At 43.0% G+C, this 21127-nt stretch overlaps 1 protein-coding gene across 5 annotated transcripts in view; it reads right to left on the reverse strand.

The window, feature by feature from the left end:
* ZFAND6 (zinc finger AN1-type containing 6) overlaps positions 1-21127 on the reverse strand; it is a 78034-nt gene that overhangs the window by 10436 nt on the left and 46471 nt on the right. For all 5 annotated transcript variants that reach the window (XM_025179550.3, XM_025179548.3, XM_089782064.1 and 2 more), the window contains 3 exons: positions 17627-17797; positions 9778-9889; positions 4266-4366 (listed from right to left, as the gene is read on the reverse strand). In XM_025179550.3, the coding sequence (XP_025035335.1) occupies positions 4266-4366; positions 9778-9889; positions 17627-17780 (367 nt within the window). In that variant the 5' untranslated portion in view covers positions 17781-17797. The remainder of the gene's footprint in view (positions 1-4265; positions 4367-9777; positions 9890-17626; positions 17798-21127) is intronic.

A 21127-nucleotide genomic window follows, 5' to 3' on the forward strand; every position in this document is an offset into this window, starting at 1 on the left:
TGTGTTAGGGAGACAAGACCATGGAAATAGCTTTCTTAATATACAATCCATGGCATTTTAGATATAATATTAAGGATTTATGTTCATAAGTGAAACTGAGTAGTTTTCATTTGTAGGATAATTCCATATGAATGGGAGTTAGGTACTGTACCAATTATAAGCTATGTCAGTTCTAAAGAAATGGGAACATGAAGATATACATTTACACTTATTAATGTATGTACCCATGGATTTTAATGTGAGAATTTACCTTGAAAACATCTATTTTAAATTGTGTGACAACATAAACTAAAAGAACATGAAATCACATAACATTTTCCATGTTCTTTTATTTAGCACAAATAGCATTTAGTTAGAAAGATTGACTGACCCATCCTAGCTCAGAGAGAAAGAACAGTATTCAAAATAATATAATTTAAAGATTAGAGTACATCTCAAAAGTAGGGTTCAGACACTGGTGCTGGGAGTGGTATAAGAATCTAGCTTTGGGAATGTTTAGTATATAATTAAATTAAATTAGATGTGTAACAAGTCTTGTGTCTGTGGAAAAGGCAACCATGGAATTTTAAGTTTAGGATGAGAGTTTTTCCAAAGGAGCTCAGCACTAATCCTACTCCCACTTGGTGCTATTTAAACCAATGGAGCAAGACCAGACAATTCTAAGCTTTTATGAAAACCCAAGTCTTTAGCCCCCCTCCATGGTGCGTCTTGGGTCAATTCATTTATATTATAAACACCCTGAAGGTGGCCATGCAACTGTCATTTGCAGTTATCTGAAGCATGCTGGGCAGGAAGCAGTAAAAAGAAAGCTGAGGACATGATAATGCCTGACTATTGCACGATTCTGAGAAAAATTAGGGTCACAGAATTGGTAACAATTCTTTTTTCTCCTATCTCTTATATTTAATACTATTATATGTCTTTACAGATGATCATGTTAAATGTGCAAGCTTACTGAAAGTAATAGAAAACCATGTGGAACAAATGTACTCAGTGCCAACCATAAAGATTTTAGGACCACACTATTAAAGTCACCTACCTCAAAAAGGCCAGTTATTTTCTAATACAGTATATGTACCATTTTTGTTCTAGCACCTGAATTTTAATCCTTGCTGCAAAATTATGACAAGTTTAGAACATAAGAACAGCCAGACTGGGTCAGACCAAAGGTCCATCTAGGCCAGTATCCTGTCTACCAACAGTGGCCAATACCAGATGCACCAGAGGGAGGGAACACAACAGGTAATCCTCCTGTCACCCACCTCCAGAGAAACAGAGGCTTGGGACACCATTCCTATATATCCTGGCTCAGCCATTGATGGACCTAACCTCCAGGAATTGATCTAGCTCTTTTCTGAACCCTGTTAAAGTCCTAGTCTTCACCACATTCTCTAGCAAGGAATTCCACAGGTTGACTGTGCTGACTGATGAAAAACTTCCTTTTGTTTGTGTTAAACATGCTGCCTATTAATTTCATTTGGTGACCCCTAGTTCTTATATTGCGGGAATTAGTAAATAAAATGTCCTTATTCACTTTCTTCAAACCAGTCATGATTTTATAGACCTCTATCATCACCCCACCCCATCTCCTCTTTTCTAAGACGAAAAGTCCAAGTCTTTTTAATCCTTCTTCATATGGGACCTGTTCCAAACCCTTAATCATTTTTGTTGCCCTTCTCTGAACCTTTTCCAATGCCAATATATCTTTTTTGAGATGAAGCAAACACATCTGTACAGAGTATTCAAGATGTGGGTGTACCCTGGTTTTATATGGAGGCAATAAGATATTCTTGCTCTTATTCTCTATCCTTTTTTAAATGACCCCTAACATTCTATTTGCTTTTTTGACTACCGCTGCACACTGAGTGGATGTTTTCAGAGAACGATCTACAATGACTCCAAGAGCTCTCTCGAGCAGTTGTATCTAAATTAGTCCCCATCGTATTGTATGTGTAGTTGGGATTATTTTTTGAATGTGCATTATTTTACATTTTCCCAACGTTAATTTTCTTTTGCCATTTTGTTGCTCAGTCATTTAGTTTTGTGAGATCTTTTTGAAACTCTTCACAGTCTGCTTTAGTCTTAACTATCTTGAGCAGATTAGTATCATCTGCAAATTTTACCACCTCACGGTTTACCCCTTTATCCAAATCATGTATAAATAGGATGAATAGGATTGGTCCCAGTATGGACCCTGGGGGGACACTAGATACCTGTCTCCATTCTGAAAACTTACCATTTATTCCTACCCTTTGTTTCCTGTCTTTTAACCAGTTACCAAACCATGAGAGGACATTCCCTCTTATCCCATGACAATTTACTTTACTTAAGAGCCTTTGGTGAAGGAGTTTGTCAAAGGCTTTCTGGAAATCTAAGTACACTGTTAGTTGACCCCCTCAAAGAACTCTAGTAGATCAGTAAGACATGATTTTCCTTTACAGAAACCATGTTGACTTTTTCCCAACAAATTATGTTCTTCTATGTGTCTGACAATTTTATTCTTTATTATAGTTTCAACTAATTTGCTCGGTACTGACATTAGATTTACCGGTCTGTAATTGCCAGGATCACATCTAGAGCCCTTTTTAAATATTGGCTTCACATTCACTATCTTCCAGTCATTAGGTACAGAAACTGATTTAAAGGATAGGTTACAAACCATAGTTAATAGTGCCACAGTTTCACATTTGAGTTCTTGGGTGACTTGTTACTTTTAAGTTTATCAGTTTGTTCCAAAATCTCCTCTAATAACACCTCAATCTGGGACAATTCCTCAGTTTTGCACCTAAAAACAATGGCTCAACTTTGGGAACTTCTCTAAAACCCTGGACTAGGATGAGGGGGTGCATGAGGGAGTGCAAGGTCTGGGAGTGAGATGTGACCTGGAGGAGGTGGGGAGAGGGATACAGTGTTGGGTGGTGACCTGAGGCAGGTAGTTGGGAGGAAGGAGGGGTGGGTTGCCAGAGGCAGGCTTTGGCTGGGAGGCGTACAGATGTGGTTGCCTCATCTCAAAAAAAATTGGCATTCAGAAAAAGGCAACAAAAATGATTAGAGGTTTGGAACAGATCCCACATGAAGAAATATTAAAAAGACTGGGACTTTTCAGCTTAGAAAAGAAACTAAGGGGAACAGGATAGAGGTCTATAAAATCATGACTGGTGTGGAAAAAGTGAATAAGGAAAAGTTATTTACTTATTTCCATAATACAAGAACTAGTCATTACCAAATTAAATGAATAGTAGCAGGTTTAAAACAAATAAAAGGAAGTTTGTCTTCAAGCAGTGCACTGACGGCCTGTTGAACTCCTTGCTAGAGGAGGTTGTGAAGACCAGGACGTTAACAGGATTCAAGAAAGAACTAGATAAATTTATGGAGGTCAGGTTCATCAATGGCTATTTACCAGGATGGATAGGAATGGTGTTCTTAGCCTCTGTCAGAGGCTGGGAATGAGTGACAGGAGAGGGATTACTTGATGATTCCCTGTTCTGTTTACTTCCTCTGGGGCATGTGGCATTGTCCACTGTCAGAAGACAGGATGACAGGATACCAGGCTAGATGGACCTTTGGTCTGATCCAGTATAGCTGTTATGTTTTTTCCTGCACATATAACCTCCCTGATGCTGAACTCCATTCCCCTGCCTCACATCACCACCCAAATCCTCTGCACCCCTTTTTCCTCCTTCTCCCAGTCACAACTCCCTCCCAGACCCTACATCTCCTCCCACAAGCCAGAATCCTCTCCATCATCCAGAACCCCTCCTGGACCATGCACTCCAAGCTCCTGCCCCAGATCATACCCCCCCCCCCACCCAAACTCACTCAGACCCCACACCCTCCTGCACCCAGTCTTATATCCCAAGCTCCTGTCTACACTTCACCCACTGTCCCAGACCCCATACCCTCTCCATAGAAGTACAGCCCTTGACCACTTAGCAAAATCTTAGAGTGCCCCCAATTAAAAATTATTGCCCACCGCTGCACTAACAGCATTATGGTGCATACTGATTTAATTTGCCTTTTATATAGTTAGAATTCTGAGTAAACAAAGTTAAACATTTTTGTCAACTTCATTTGAAGTTTCCATCCATGTAGTATTTCTGCATTAAAAGTACATGTATAACATGTTTTTTCTTCCAGCATTATGCAACATTGCCATTACATTGCTCAGAATGTAGTCAGTTAGAATTTATTATAAAATTAGTCAAGGTGTAAAATCAGCATATATATTTCATACATGATCTAACGATGCAAATTCAGACACTAACCTTGCAAATCTTCTGTTTCAGGAATTGTTTTGTCCACAGCTGTAATTTCTGCTTGGGATGATGCTACAGATTCTGTTAGAAGTGATTGGTTTGACACAGGACTAGGAAGAAAACGATTGAGAATTTTTAAGAGCCAGGTACAGGTTTTATTTTCACAAAGATTGCTCAGATATTATGACTGGACAACACCACCAAATCTTTTCATTTAGAAGTTAAGGACTTCCACAGCACTTTATGGCAGTAGCGTTTAAAACAAAAGATTTGCGACAGAATTTATAAGAAGCCAAATATTTTCAGCTTCCATTGTAGTACACGCTTCTGTTTGAAGCGGGCTTGGTAAAACTCAATTTTATTTTCATATAATTTTAACTGATATTATGGTTTATTTTTACCCATTTTAACAGTTCCAAAAAGTTACAGGGGGACTAGACTTATGTAATGACACTACAGATTGAGATTCAGATACTTTAAAGGTTATGAAGCTTTAACTAACACAAAGTGTCAATATCAAGCCAAAATAACCTAAGTACATATTCTAAAATCAAACCCTAATACATTTGCAAGCAGATTTTTCTTACTTTTTCTTTCTGTAATTTTGGATTATTATTCATAAAAAACTATTTTGCAAGATTGTATGTGCATAATGAAATCAATGTTTATCAACATTTACAGATAATCTAATACTTTCAAGCCTGTAGTAATGCCAGCTACTAGATGTAGTAACTGTAGTGGCTACTAAATATCAGCTTCATACAGGCAGTCCCCGACTTACGCGGATCCGACTTATGTCGGATCCGCACTTACGAACGGGGCTTTTCTCACCCCGGAGCTCACGGGCAGCGGCTCGCCACCCGTGTCCTCCGGGGCGAGAAAAGCTTCTCCTGGTCTCCCTGATCTCCCGACTGGGCGGCTTTGCTCCTGTCCCCCTAGTCTGCTGGGGGGGTCCAGCAAAGCCGATGGACCCCCCCAGCAGACCAGGGACACCCAAGCAAAGACGCCCAGCTTATCTGAAAGTGCCGCGGGTCCGGCCCCGGGTCCTTGGCGCTACTGAACCAACCCGGCCCCAGGAGTCCTGATTCAGCTGCTGCTGATCAGTTTCAGCAGTGGCTGAATCAGGACGCCTGGGGCAGAGCAGCTGGGTTGCTGCGGCCGCGCTACTGGACCAACCCAGCAGCACCCGAGCTGCTCTGCCCCAGGCGTCCCCAAGTCAGCCGCTGCTGAAACTGACCAGCGGCTGACTACAGGAAGCCCGAGGCAGAGTTGCTCTGCCCCGGGCTTCCTGGAATCAGCTGCTGATCAGTTTCAGCAGCAGTTGACTTGGGGACGCCTGGGGTTCTTAAGTTGAATCTGTATGTAAGTCGAAACTGGTGTCCAGATTCAGCCGCTGTTGAAACTGATCAGTTTCAGCAGTGGCTGAATCTGGACACCAGTTCCGACTTACATACAGATTCAACTTAAGAACAAACTACAGTCCCTATCTTGTACGTAACCCGGGGACTGCCTGTATTTTGAAACAGTGGATGCATTCAAAAGATGCGGGGTAGGTATTTCAGGATCTCTCTGGTATCTGAAATAACTTTGCTGTGTAGACATACCCTTAACATGAAAAACAAACCCTCACCCAAGCTAGAAATAAGGGTGAAAAGGATCATATGGTCAGCAAGCACTGCAAGTAGTATTCTGCTCATTCAGCCCAAGTTTACAAGTACGAGTTATCAAGTTAGCAGCTTTCATAAACAGTGACTGAGAAACTAAGGTAAGACTGGTTGTGTTCAGACAACTATAAATGAAGGAGTCTAACTATTTAACTATAATCAACGTTATAACATTTAAAAAAAGGGACATTTGGTTTACAAAGTTAGAAATTGCAAGTCAATTTACTTTATGCTAGACAAGCTGATTATATTAAAAGTTATTTTCATTTAAAAAAAGATTCCAATGCACTTGGGGAAAAAAAAGCTTCTGTTGCATTCATTTCACTCCATACTGAAAACTGCTACCAAAATAAATACTTAACTCTTCTATAGTTAAGCTTTTCATTTGCACATCTTGGAATTATTTACAAAAAGGTTATTCACTACATATCCTTTACTAATTGAGACAAGGGTGAAGGAGACAACAGTTGAGTGGGAGATTTAGGAATAGAATTCAGATCTTATTCTGGATAATCTATCCTCTAGATCGGCGTCGGCAACCTTTCCAAAGTAGCATGCTCTGTTTTGTCTCTTGCCCTGGGCTCTGCTCGGGCTTTTCCTGTAAGGAGGGGAGGAGCAGCGTGCATGCGCTTCCCTGGGAGCTGGATAAGGCACGGCGCTCAGGGCTCTCCACCCCAGCAGGAAGTTGGCACTGGCTCCAATCTTGCAGGGGGCATGATGCTGGAGTCAGGCTGGGGTCAGGGTGGCTCGGGTGAGGAGAGGTGTTCAAGAAAACAGGGGGTGGGTGACCCATGGGTGTCCAACCCTGCTGGGGACGGGGTCCCGTGGGGGTTTGGTCCATGACACCCTTGCTTTCCTGTTAGGGACCCAGGCACCTAAGGACCAACGTGACTGAGGCAGGGCCCTCACCCATGCATTTTCCTCTCACCTCAGCTGCCCCCGTGACTGCCCAGTCCCAGAGGTGCAACCCAGACAGTACTCACTCTCTAGGTCATTGTTTCTCAAACTTTTTGGCCCATAGGTTTTCACTGAACCAGGTGGCCTTTCTGCTTTCTCTGCCTCTCTCTGAGAGCTGGGTATGGACACCTCACACTCCCACCCTTGTCCCTGGTGTCATTATCCCCACTCCACCCCTTTGCTGCAGGCTGAGTGGGGGGGGGGGGGGGCCATGTCAAACCAGTGCAGGGGGAGGGAGGCTTCCTGCACCCTGGGAAGAGCGTAGTTCCTGGCCCCAACACCTGGGCAGCCTGAGAGGAGGCAGTGCCCACACCTCCTATCCCCACACGCTGATATTCCGAGCAGGCTGTTGCCCACCTCTTCCCTCCCCTCACAAACAGTGAGCACTGCTGCGAGGGGAAGGGGCATTAGGAGAAGCCTGTAGCACATACAAGTTACTCACAGAACCGCTGTAAACAAACACTGTAGACTGACTCATAGGGGAGCCTGTTCAGCTCCTGCGACAGGCCAGACACCGTGCATCATCTGAGTGCAGCTGCCCGGGACGTTTGAAAGGGCCCGGAGTGCAGGAGCCAGAGCTTGTTTTTGCGCCTCGCAGCTGTACGTTAGCCACCCGGCGGGAACAGCAGCACGAGTTCCCAGCTGCGTGCCACTGAAAATCAGCTCGCGTGCTGTGCCATACCTGGCAGGTTGCCGACCCCTGGTCTGAGCGGGGTCAGCAACCTTTCTGAAGTGGCGTGCCAAGATTTAACCCTCCTGCCCTGGGCTGTGCTACTCACTCGGGACGGAGGGTGGCGCTCTCTCCGCTACGTGCCCCATAGACCACTTGAGTCAATGCAAAACTTTCTGCAGACTACCAGTTGCTAACGGAAACTCACCGTTAATTAAAAAATTACGCCCGAGCCGTTTTGCTAGTGCTGCAGCTGGGAAGAACGGTTTAATTTAAAATTATTAAACAGATTCAGCATTCTCATGTTAGTTTATCAAACTTCGTTTTAAATAAAAGTGAAATATTACATCCAACACAAAAGGCTCCAATATTTTCTTTATGGCAGGGGTGGGGAAACTTTTTTGGGTTTGGGGGGGCGGGAGGGTCACTGACCCACAGGGAAAAAAAAAAAAAAAAAAGATGGGGACCACACAAGTGAGAAGCAAAAAAAAAAAAAAAAACCACACACACTCCTCCCAAAACCCCCAACCCTCACTGATATGGCCCCCAACTGAGATACCTCACTCATCTGGCACTCCAGCCCCCAAGGGGTAAGAGGAAGGGACAGGGAAGACTGAGGTTCAGGGCTTCCCATAGGCCAGATTTACTCTTCTGGGGTTCCATAGTTAGCGGATTTTATGGACCCCTTTAGGCTCTGGGGTGGGAACAAAAATGAGGGGTTCAATGTGAGGGCCAGGGCTGCCAGTGAGTAGGACAGGGATGCAGGATCTGGATGGGAGGTAGGGTGCAGGACTGGGTGAGGAGGGCAGGATTTAGAACGGAGTTTGCCAGCAGGAGATGGTGTGGGATGGGGGTACTAGAGCAAGTTTGGGGGAAGGAGGGAGTTGGGGGAGTAATGCAGAAAAGGTGAGAGGGTGAGAATGCAGCCAAATAGCTAGTTGGGGAGGGAAACAAAATAAGTGGGAAGTGAAGGAAAGTGCAGCTTCTGCAAAATAAAATTGTATCTTCCTTCTGCTCCTGCCTTGATCCCTTCAGTCACGTGATCCTTCCCAAGTCTGATCCCCTGCATTGCCCCATGCCCCTCAGTGCAACCCCCACACTCTCCCACCCTGCCCCTGCAGCCTGATCCGCTGCATCACCCCATTCCTGTTCAGGGCAACTCCTGCCCCTTCCCATCCTGTCCTCACATCCTCCTTCCTTCCCTCTGGCCCCACAGTTCTAAACCCACAGCACTCTCACCAGCAAGGCAGCAACACTGGGACTCACATCCCCTGGGAGCAGCACTGGGGCAAGGAGAGGCGAGGAGACAGTCTCTTCCCTGCCAACCCAGCCCTTTGCCAGCAGGCTTTGACTCCGGGACTGGGGCAAGCAGAGCCTGGTGCTGCCCAGGGCTGGCTCCAGCCCAGCTGGGCGCAGTAGGGTGCTGGGGAAGGGACGGGAGCAGCATGGCACAGCCTGGGCCCCGGCGCACCACGTGTGCCAGCTGCCCAGCCCTGGCTCTGTGAAGCAGGCCCAGGCCCTACCCCATCCCGAATCATGAAGTAGCCCGAGGGATGCATGCACATGCCTCTCCCACTCCCCCCAGCCTCAGCAGGAAGCCAGAGCTGGCTCTCCAACATGTAACTGCATGGCTAAGGCTGGAGTCACTGCACTGGATCCCTGCTGCTTGGGGGTGGGGGGCAAGGCTGAGCTCCCGCCCTGCATGCTGTAAAAATCGGTACGCATGCCAGGGGTTGCCAACCCCTGCACTAGATGATACTTCTTCTGATTAGATTAAATGAAGCAAGCAGTTCAATATCACGAGTCCATAAAGAATTGCAATTAGAAGAGTTTTCCAGCCCAGTTTAATTTTTTTTTAAATTAATAACTCTTATTTTCCTCTTCAGAAAACTTCCCCCTCTCCGCCAAACTGCATGTTGTGGAATGATGAGACTTTATAGACTGTCCTAGTTCAGATATGATTTTCCTATCACCAGAGAGGTGTCACTGCAGAGATTTTAGCATTTGAGACTTCAAATTACAAATTATAATCTTGTTTTCAAATATTTTGTTTGTATAATAGTAAAAATGAGATCTATGTATCAATTAAGTAACCAAGATCAAAATGCTGATCTCATTCCCAATTTTTAATGTCCAATTACTCAGGCTCACGACTTTGTTTAAACAATCATATTTATATCAGTTTTTGTATGTATAGTGTTGATTAATAAGCATAGAAAAGATAGTTTACCTTGGCTGCATAGACTGGGTAGATGTAGAGTCTAATGATGACTGAGTTTCCGGGACACTGCCTTCTATGTGCTGTACTGGTAAAGACTCAGTTATACTACTGACAGAAGTTGCTGAAAGACAGACAATAATGTAAAATGAGTTACACTGCCTTCTGGAGCTATAGAATTTATCCATAACAAAGATTCTTCTGCTATCTGGTTCCAATTCAGCAAGCGACGCTAACATATACTGAAATTCCTTGCTGAATCTCACTCTCCATTTTTAACGGATTTATATTGTACTGTAATTACTTAAGTTTGATCACATTTGCCCACTTCTGAACCTTATCCACTGAAAGGCTCCAACTGTACATATTTCAAAAAAGTAGCATTAATCAAAAGAGAACACGATTGTCTTAAATTATTCAAAAGCATCTACCAGTAATTGTTATTTCAACTTTGTATTTTTGTAAGAGACCAATACCACAGAATATTTGGGGTCTGTATCCACGTGCCCCTGTATACGCAAAGGCATTTCATAATGGATCTACAACTGAACTTTTAGCAATGCATCAGGCAACAATATGCAGCTGAACTGAATGGCATATTAGTATCTATATATAGTAGATATAGCACAAGTTATGCTTTCTACCTGACGTACTCCCAGTCAACAAGTAGTTAAAAAGTATGTAAAATAACACAGATTAAACCCAAAGAACTATAGAAGTATCTCTGAAGGTATTATGTTGTGCATCTATATCCAAACACACTGCCTGAACTAGAATGCAAATTTCTTCAGTTGTTTATTCAATTGAAATGAGAGACATAAGCCATGGGAACACTATGGACGGAATCTGTGTTGACCCAAATTTGTTACTGAGCCAACTGGCAAGTAGCTCATTGAATCATTCTACCAAAAGCATTGCCTCCAGGATCAGTTAGTATGATGAATCATACCACCTCTATTGAAAGAGGTATGATTCTCGCCAAACAAAGTAGAACGTATTTTCACTGTCTAGCCTACAGAAAGTTTTGAAATGGAGGAACCACGTTCTCTAGGGCCAAAATATTATGTTCCTGAAGTATTTTTGCTGGGTTTTTTAAACAAACAAAAAACAAAAGGTCACATACAGAAACAAGAGACACACAAGAAATAACTTTCATCAAGATAGAATTGCAGTAACTTACTTAAAGATACCTGAAGATTCAACTGAAAAAAAACTCTTAGAACAGACCCATGCCTAGGGGCCCAGATCCTAGAGTCAAAGGATATCAGAACCACAAATTGCCATTTAAATGAGTCTCTAACCCTAGTGATGGTGAAAAGTGTAAACACATGACCTGAAAGTAATCCATACAGTGAGGTTTACCAGAGTCTGCATGCAGTTTCCAGTTAAACTGGAAGACTTGAAGTCTTGAAAACTATATCTTAAAGACTGTCAGTTACTGCACAGGTGAGTAACCTGCTCACAGAGACAGAGAGACTTTGGATGTGGTAGAAAAAGCTGTGGATAAAATGGCCTTAGCCGCACTGATATCAGAAAGTGGACCCTGTGTAAATGCATAGTGCTTGGCAAAAGTATGCTCAGAGAACCATGTGACAGCTTTACAAATGTCAACAATCAGGACCTTGTGTAGAAAGGCTATGGAAGTAGCTAGAGCCCTGGTGGACTGTGCTTGGATGACGGTAGGAGGATTAGCCTGGTTGGAGTTGTAGCAGAGCCAGGATGCAGTCCGCGATCCAGTGTGAAAGTCCCAATGAGGAGGTGGCTTTACCTTTGTTACGGTCTGCTATGGATATGAATAATTCAGGTGAAAATTTGAGGGGTTTTGTTCTTTGGACATAAAAAGAAAGTGCTCTGCAAAATGTCCAGTGTGCACATTGTTGACTTGAAGGAGCTGTCATGTGGCTTCGGAAAGAATGTAGGAAGGTGGATAATTTGATTCATGCAGAAGGAGGAGTGAATTTTGGCAAGAATTTAGAGTGAGCATAGAGGGACACTTTGTCTTCAAGAACACTGTTCAAGGTAGGGATGCTAAAAAGTGTGTGTGTGTGTGTGGGGGGGGGGTTGGTAAACATGTAACTCTGAAACTTTCAGAGGTTACATTTACATGTGGGGAAATGGCTTTTAAGCCAGTTCCCCACAAGGACTGGCTCCCACAGAGCAACCTCCACCCCCACTTCTGTTTCCTCTGCATCAGAGGCACCAGGACAGAGAGTAGGCAGGAGCAGTGCAGGAGAGAGCACAGGTGGCTCCGCAGGAGCTGGTATGCTCTGCCTGTCCCTCCCCCCGTGCTGTTGCCTCTGTAGCTATAAAAGCCAGCTCCCTGCAAGCACCAGCTCCTGCCTATCCCCCAGCTACACTGCTGCCCCTCTGATACTGGGGGAAGGGAGGGGGGGAGAGAAGGGAAGCACATGTAACTGTGAAGGTTAACCGATGAGTCCAGGTTCTTCAGTTAAACATTTAAATGTGTATCCTAACACCTCCCTAGAGTATGGTGGTTCCACCATGAGTGCAGCTCTCTCTCCAATGCATCAAGCCAACGTGATGGGCTCAAGGAATGCCGTTTTCACGGAAAAGTACAAGAGAGGACAGGTTGTCATTGATTCAAGAGGCTGGCGTGTGAAAGCATTTAAGATCAGGTGGAGATCCCCGGGTTCAACCAGTCATTTGATATCAGGATAGAGTGCCTAGAGATTTTTGAGCAATCTCTTGGTCATTGGATGTGCAAATATGGATGTGTTCTCAATCTTTATATGGGAAGTTGTGATGGTGGCAAGATGTACTGTAATGGAGCTCATGGAGAGGCTGATTGCTTAATGTGTAGAAGATATTCCCAGAGAGTCTTTGCCCATCCCCACTGTGTAGAAACATTGGAAATTTTTGTTGCTCAGAGTGTCAAAAAGGTCTATGGTGGGATGACTCCACCCATCAAAGATGAAGCTGTTAACTTTTTTGCTGACCTGCCATTTATGCTTTGTGGGAAGAGTTCTGCTGAGAACATCAGTAGTACTGCTGAGAACTCTTGGAAGGTGAAAAGCAGTTGTTCTACTGTGTTCAAGTCCATAGGGTCATAGATTCTGTGGAGACTGCATGTGAGTGGGCCCCACCTTGCCTATTTATGTAAAATATGCAAGTTACATTGTCTGTGTAGACTGACATGTTTGTTGGCGATGGAGAAGAATCGGTTGCAGGTGTATCAAACCACATGGAGCTCTAGAATGTTTATGCGCCATGTGTTTCCTGTGTTGAACCACAATCCCTGACAGGTATGTGATCCCAGATGCGCACCCCATCCCATAAGGGAGGCATCTGTGGTGATGGTCATTGAAAGTTCTTTTGTCATGAACCCAACCCCTGAGCAAATGTTTGTAGTGAGCGTCTATCATGTCAGAGAGTGTTTTACTGATGGAAGATAGAAAGGGACCTAGAGAGAGGGTGTATGTTCAGTCTGTACATTCTCCTGAGCCATCCATGCAGGCAGCACATAAAGAGACATGTATTCAGGACAATTGCATTACACATGGCCCTGTGATCCAATAATTGAGAGACAGTTGAGAGCCATGATCTGGGGGCTGTATTGCAGTTTGTTGGACAGGTCCTTGATCAGTTTCAATCTGTTGAGCATGGGGAAACAGTAGCACTTGTTGCATCTAGTTGAGCTCCTATTAATTGTATGGTTTGTGTTGGTGCAAATGTTGATTTGTTTTGTTTATTTGTAGGCTGGTAGAGTTGAAACACATAATGGTAGTAGAAGTTCTCCAGTGGAAGTCATGCCTGGAGCATGCTTTCAGGAGACAATCATCCAGGCAGAGAAAAACAATAACCCCTTGCTTCCTGAAATAAGCTGTAACTACTGCTAGGATTTTGGAAAAGACTCCGAGGGCAGTAGAGAGGCCAAAAGATAGGACATTGTATTGATAATGGCTGGAACCTAGAATAAACCTGACAAAACATCTGAGAGCCAGATGAATAGAAATCTTGTAAATCAAGGGATGAAAACCAGTCTCCCTACTCCAGTTCTGGAATAATAGTTGCAAGGGTCACCATCTTAAATCTCTGTTCTTTAACGTTTTCATTAAGGATTCTACGATCAGGGACTGGGTGCCATCCCCCACTTTTCTTCCCCATAAGAAAATGAGAATAGAAGCCCTTTCCTACAGATTGGGTTGGGACCAGTTCTATAGCTCTGGGTTGGAGGAAGTGCTGGACCTCCTGATGGAGCAATAACTCTTGAGAATACTCCCTATCTGGTCCTTCGGGGACCATAGAAATAAAGGGGATGGTATATCCTAAGCGTACTGTCTGCAACACTCATTTGTCCAATGTAAGACCGCCAGTTATGGTAAAATGGGAGGAGACTGTGTTCAAACAATTTAGAAGAGGATGTGATGTTGGAGGGAGGGAGGGGGAGGGGGAGAGAGAGAGGTTTTCCAAATCCTTGACAAAGCCTTCAAATTTACTTGTTCGGTTAAGGGGGCTGAGGTGTGTTATTTCAGATTGGGCAACAGCACTGAGATTTGTTTCTATTGTGTTGAGGTTGTTCTGGTGTCTCTGGTTGCATTACACATATACAGACTATCGAGGTGTGGGAAATTTCTGTATTTAGAGTTAGGTGCTGGTGCGTGGGTACCTAGGAATAGAAGTGTGACTATAGAGTCCTTCATGGTATGTAGGGCACTGTGGATTGACTCTCATGTGGGAAATCGGTAGAGATGAATCAAGATACCCACCTCATAACTACCTTGCTGCTATGTCTGCAGTGTCAAGAGTTGCTTGCAAGGCCGTGTGCAAAGTTGAACGACCCTCAGCTATGACAGCTTTGAACTGTTGTTTTGCATCTGGGATGCCATTAATATAGTCATTGAATTTTGAGTAATTCTTTGTGAGTTGGGAGCAGGGTGAGTTAAGAGGAAATCAGAGTCTCTGGTTGGGACATAATATTTTCTATCCACTTACTTGCAGGTTGGTGTTATGATGGTGAGTACCTGCCAGATGGTCTTGGCTGGGTCTGTTACTGCAGGATTAATTGGTAGAGCAATCTTAGAAGAAGATGTTACAGATTGCAAAATATCAGTGATCTTGTGCTGGTTTTCTGCAGCCTCCTCTAAGGCAATGTTCAGCCCTGCTCCTAATGTGTTTAAAAAGTTCCTGAAAAGGAGTAAAGTCAGCAGCAGCAGCGGGGGAAGTGGCATGATGGCCTCGTCTGAAAAAGGAGGAGGAGTTGGTAGCGGGGGATATGTCAGGGCATTCTGGCTGTGGGTGTGTACGGTCTCCTTCCTCTTGTTGCTGTTATATAAGTGAAGACTAACAGGGTACATCTAACCTACATCTCTTTTTCAATAAAGGGATGTAAATTAGACATATCAAAACTGTAAATGAAGCTGGGATTTGAATTTCCTGCGCTTCATTTACATAATGGTGGCTGCGGCTTTTTTTTAAAAAGCCACTTTTGGGGGGGGGAGGGGGAGAGAACAAACAAACAAAAAAACACACACGCGGTCAAGACAGGGATAGTTCGATAGAAATGCCCCGTTTTGAAAGATCCTGTAACCCTGAGAAATGGGGCATTTCTGTCAAATGGTCCAGGTCTTGACCGCGTTTTTCCTCCTCCCCCCAAAAGCAGATTTTCGAGAGAAAAAACGCGGCCGCCATTATGTAAATGAAGGGCAGGAAATTCAAATTCCAGCTTCATTTACAGTTTTGATATGTCTAATTTACATCCTTTATTGAAAAAGGGATGTAATTTAGACATACCCATAGGGTGAGGATGTCTCTTGCAGTACAGTGCCGTGCTTAGAGCAGTGTCTGCAGTAGGGTTCCTAATGGGTTCCAGTACTGCCAGTGCCTTGGATAAGGTACAAGAGGTGCCAACCATGGTTGTCCATACTGGGGAGAAGGAAAGGCGGGGGGGAGAGGCACATCTGGGTTAAGTACATGTCAAGAAAAAATGGATCAGTTGGAAGAGTTGTGTGGTGAGCCTCATCTCCCTCAGAGAAGTCCACAGGTGATAAACAGTGCCAGAGTACCTGGTGAAAAATCATTGCAGAGGAAGGGAAAGTTAAAAGTTGAAGATATTAAGGGGTCTTCCTGGTGAGTGAATTGTGATGCTGGGGTAGACAGTGCCATGGGAGGCTGCACAGAGGTCAATTGTGGTGCCACAGATTAGTTTGATGCTCACTGCAACATGAAGGTGGCTGGTGCCTCCATAGTGCTGGTGGGGCGGTACGGCATTAGTTGCAGGTGCAGGAATTGGTCTGGAGGATGCCACAATATGAGAGACAGGCAACTTGAAGCCTTTTGCCTCGACAAGGAATCGATGCACACTGGTATTAGTGACTGTGCAGGTGATGCCAAAAGACACCCAGAGCATCATATAGGTGCGGAGACATAACATGGCTGGTGGAGTTGGCACTTAAGTGCACACAGTGCGCCCTTTTGCAGGAAGGACTTTCTACGGTACTGAAAAGGAGCTTTTTATAAGTTCTCTTTTCTCTCATGGGCCGAGGGATTTCAGAAGATTTGAGACAAGGGCACAAAGCTGGACAAAGGGATTTTTCTAACAATGAGTTTGAGGCATAGGTCCCAGTCCCTGAGAGCTCTTAGTTTGAGCTTGCTGCTATGGACTTGTGGGGGACATGGACTTCCTCCAGACAATTTACACATTAGGAGTGCCCATATGAGATGGGAACAATCTTGTTGTATGAAAATACAACATTTAAAATCTGATGAGCCAGGCATCCTGTCTAAACTATAATGAGGAGGAAAAGAAAAAAAATTTAAGGGAAAAAATGGAATTAGAATACTATCTAAAAAATGGAGAGAAAAAACAGCTACTGATCTAACTAGAACCAGTGAGAACTGTAACAAAGAAGTATGCTGAGGAACACTCCATCTCTGGCTGAGGACAGGAAAGGAGGAACTTGTGAGAGGAGCCATGCATGCACAGTGTCAGGACACTGAAGACACATGGGCCAGGTACCTCACTTGCATGACTCCAAGGACACTGCTCTGAAAGACTCTGATCAATGGTGCTAGGGCACACTGACACCTGCTGTGGAGCACCCACAGGGACAGCCCTTGAAGAGCTGTCACTGCTTTGACTACTGTTTGGAATGGGTGGAAGGAGTCTCCTAGTTCCCCTAGGCAGTTGGGGGTGAGGAAGGAGAAGTCCCTGGTCACCACTGCTGCCCACTCCAAGTGGTCAGTGGTAGAACTTCTGGTCCTGCTCCAGGTCAACAGCAACATGCAGGAAGGCCACACGAAGTATGTTCTAAACTTAAACCTTGAATTGTCTTAATCCAGATGACAATCAAGACAGCAGCGGGAAGCTCTCTTAAAGCAATGCTTCCTCATTTGTGTGTTTGAAATGTCAATCTTAATCTTGCATCAATTACCTTCATAATTTAATAGTTAGATTTTGTTCTAAATATTTTTCACCAGCCCTGGCAGGTTGTTCTCTGTAAAGTCAGTAATCCCTGAAAAGAATTTTTAGCATTTTATAGTGATATTGGACACTTATTGCTTATACCACCTTGCCAGAAATAAACGTAAGCCACAAAAATATAAACAATTATTACACTTATATAAAGGATTATCTATAGTACGTTTATTTAATTTTAAGCCAAATAAAAAATTATGTAAAACAATAGAGACTTCTAATAGCAGTACAGTGAATTGCCCTATTTCTCATTCTTTAGGTTATCAGTTGCTGGGGAGGGAAGGAGAGAGTTCAAATCAAAACCCTTCCTTCAAAAAAAATGGGCTGGAGCAGGAACAGAATCTCACTCTAATGTAGTATACAAGGTTTGCTTAAGTGGGAATTAACATGTTAGATATGAATCTAATACTTATTAGTATTACTTACCAGGAGGGCTAATTCTACCATTACTACTATTCTGCCTTTGAAGATGTTCTTTATAGCAAATTGAACACATGCCATTTGTACGAGGGTTTCCATAAAATCCGCATCCAGTGGAACAAAGCATAGGCACTTGGCTATGGTTAGTTTCTTGAGCCATTTTTGTCTTCTGTAAACCTGAAATTCACATATACATCCATTATCAATGAATTCAGATAATTTTCACGTTGCATTTTTTAAATACAAAAATGTCTACTGCATTGGCATCATCTATTCCAGGCACAAAAGAGAATCTAGAACCTAGAGAAAGGATCTTTGAAATCATTGCAGGGAATTTGATCCATGGAAATCAAAGTTTCTTTCAACCACCAACTTTCAGGGCTCTCGTCTAAACAAAAACTGTAGAAGAATTCCAGTGACTCTGGTGGCAGGATGGAGCCATTTTAAATCTTTCCAAAAAGGCAGAGCTGCTATCCCCAGTACCGTGTGGTAGCACATGTATAGTGGGGTGCACATTTTCATACGCATACAGTCTTGTACTTTAACATGGAACATTCAGCAATTTATCACTTTCAGAGAGACTATATTAATGCTTAGCCTATATGCTGAAAGCACAGAAAAAGACATCTATATGAAACACTTCTTGAAGCTTGTATTCATGACACTACTCAAACTCTTAAAGCATAAACAGAAAACTAAAGGGAAACACGCTTGCTTTGATTCTATACAACATTTAATCATTAATAGCAACTACAAAACACTGTCAGGCATCTCATAAATTTGTTACCATTTTTGTATGCAGCAGTTACCATTTTGGTCAAGAGCATTTGAACAGATACGTTCTTTCACAGATCAACTACAAGATTTTTGTATTTTTTTAATTTTTTTTCATATAGTTTAGATATTATGTTGTAGTCCATTTGGTAAGTATAGCTTTTAGGTATGTAAAGGGTTAATTGGTTAGCCAGTAATCATCGTCCTTACTGGGTAAGTTATTAACCAGCAGACCAGGATATCACACTCCATGCCTGCAGCACAGCATAGTGGGCCTGGCCTGAGGAGCCCTTGAGCACAATGCAGTGGGCTCAGCAGCCTGCAGTATGGCAGGTTACCTTGTCTTATTTGACCAGAGTGTTGGAAGTCCAGATCCAAGAATAAATGGGGGGGAGGGAGGAGAGAGAGAAGGGGAAAAAAAATTGAAGGGGAGGAAGAAAAAAAGACGATGAGTAGATAAGCTTTAGCTGGATAGCTGAGTGGGTCTCTAACAGGAAAAACTTAAAACAACAATATTCTAGTAGTATCTCAAAAAGATTAAAAAAAGTTACAAGAGGCTGAGAAAAACCATTAGATTGCACTTCGAAAGGAAGATGGCCAACACCAGATTCTACAGAGACATCCAGAACCATTAGCACCTTCATTGGTTGGTTGATAACATGTGAGCCATCCGATATCACATTCAAACCATTAGCATAAGAATTAAACTTGTAAATGACATTAAGCATCAATCCTTTTCTGTGTATTTAGCTTGTGGAATTGGCCTGAAACATGAATGGATCTCCAAGTCACTGTTTTGAGTGTCCAGGAAGACTAAAGTGTTCTCCAGCAGGTTTTTGTGTGTTGCCTTTTTGGATATCTGATGTGTCCATTAATTCTTTCCTATAGAGACTGTCCAGTTTGGCAGATATACATAACAGTGGGGCATTGCTGGCATTTGATGGCATAGATCACATTAGTGGATGTGAAGTTAAATGAGCCTCTGATTTGGTGGCTGATGTAGTTGGGTCCAGTGATGAAAATGCTTGTGTAGATGTGTGGGCAGAGTTGGCACTGGGGCTGATTGCAGGGGTGGGTTCCAAGATGCTCATGATGTAGCTGTGCTACCGGAAAGAATGTGTTTCAGGTTAAGGGGATATCTGTAAGCAAGAATTGGCCTTTCCCCCAAGGCCTCAGAGTGAGGGATCATTTTCTAAGATAGGTTGTAGATTTTTGATAACACATTGGAAAGGTTTAAGTTTTTCCTGTTACAGACTCATTCGGCTCTCTCTCTCTGAAGCTTATCTACTCTCTCTTTTTCTTCATCCCCTTCATTTTTTTCCCTCCTCTTCCCCTCCCTCCTTCCTTTATTTATTCTTGGATCTGGACTTCCAACACTCCGGTCATCTGAAAAAGTGGGTTGTGCCCACGAAAGCTCATGATACCATCTACATGTTTTGTTAGACTTTAAAAACAACAAATAGTTAGAAGCACTTTAAAGTTTTTCCTCTTACAGACTAACTTGGCTACCCCTCTGAACCTATCTTATTTGTATTTCTCTCTTTATTAACAAGGAAGTTTTGCCTTTGCAAGCTAACACATACAGGTGGCCCTGTCTATCCTGAACTTGTGATAAATGTCCTTAGCAGTTCTCAAGTGGCCTAACTCTTAAGCTATCGATAGCCCATGAATTCAATACATTCACTTTGTCTCCTTCACCCTCTATGAGAAAGTCTGTTTCTCAAAATGTACTCCATAGACCACTAGTGGTCTGCAGAGCTGCCTAGGGACATGTTCCTATATTATTCTGTTTCTACCTGCTAAAATGGACTGGAAGAGATAAAAAAAAAAAAAAAAAAAAAAAAAAAAAGCTATCTAAATCTGATACTCTCCCACAACACAAAAGTAACTGAATGCAACAATATAGCTCATAGGCCTCCTAGTTACAATAGAATCTCTCACACATATAGTTAACATAGCTGTACAGTATCTACAGTTCCTATGGCTCTCCTCCTGCATGGAAAGCTTTTATTGGCAAACCCTTCTGTACTTCACATTAGGAAGCAGATAGCATTTAGTGTCTGATGAATCTTTATACACTTCTACCTTGATTTATAAAAAATTGGAAAGAGATAAATAGCATAAGTATCTAGACAGCAAGTTCTTTGGAGAAAGGAATACATATTCCAGTTAGGTTCTGCACAGCACTTAGCACAATGGTTATGTTCACTAAGTTAATTTTGATTACAGTTGTGTGGTGCGTATCTTATCATCAAGAGGAAAATGGATCAGGATGAGAGTAACTTTCAAAGAATTAAGTATGTGCATTTGGTCTTTTAGTTACTACCAGTCTCAAACACTCCATACTTGCATTCATAAGCTTCAATTATCAATAAGTAAGATGTGTGGCATTTAGCAGGATTAGTCTAAACCTTTTCATTTCCCTTTAAAACAAATCAAAAAGTCTCCACTTCTTTTTTCCTCTTCCTGCATTCCACCCCCAAATAGAGGATCACCTCTTTTCCTTTGTACATTTGTAAGTCTATACCAGGTGTGCAGCTATTGCTATATTACTAATATTATAAGCTTTCATATGTAGAGGATGAAACTAACTCTGCTCAAGCACATACAAATGACGAATACTGTATCAGTTATAAAGGGTGCATCAGCATCCAATGCAAGATTTGAGTTGTACAAGCACTTCTAATATCCACTGGAGGCACAGTATATTTTATGGAGATTGTGGCCCCAACA

Source organism: Pelodiscus sinensis, chromosome 14 (assembly GCF_052426305.1).
Source record: "Pelodiscus sinensis isolate ZL-2025 chromosome 14, ASM5242630v1, whole genome shotgun sequence".
Classification (NCBI taxonomy): domain Eukaryota; kingdom Metazoa; phylum Chordata; order Testudines; family Trionychidae; genus Pelodiscus; species Pelodiscus sinensis.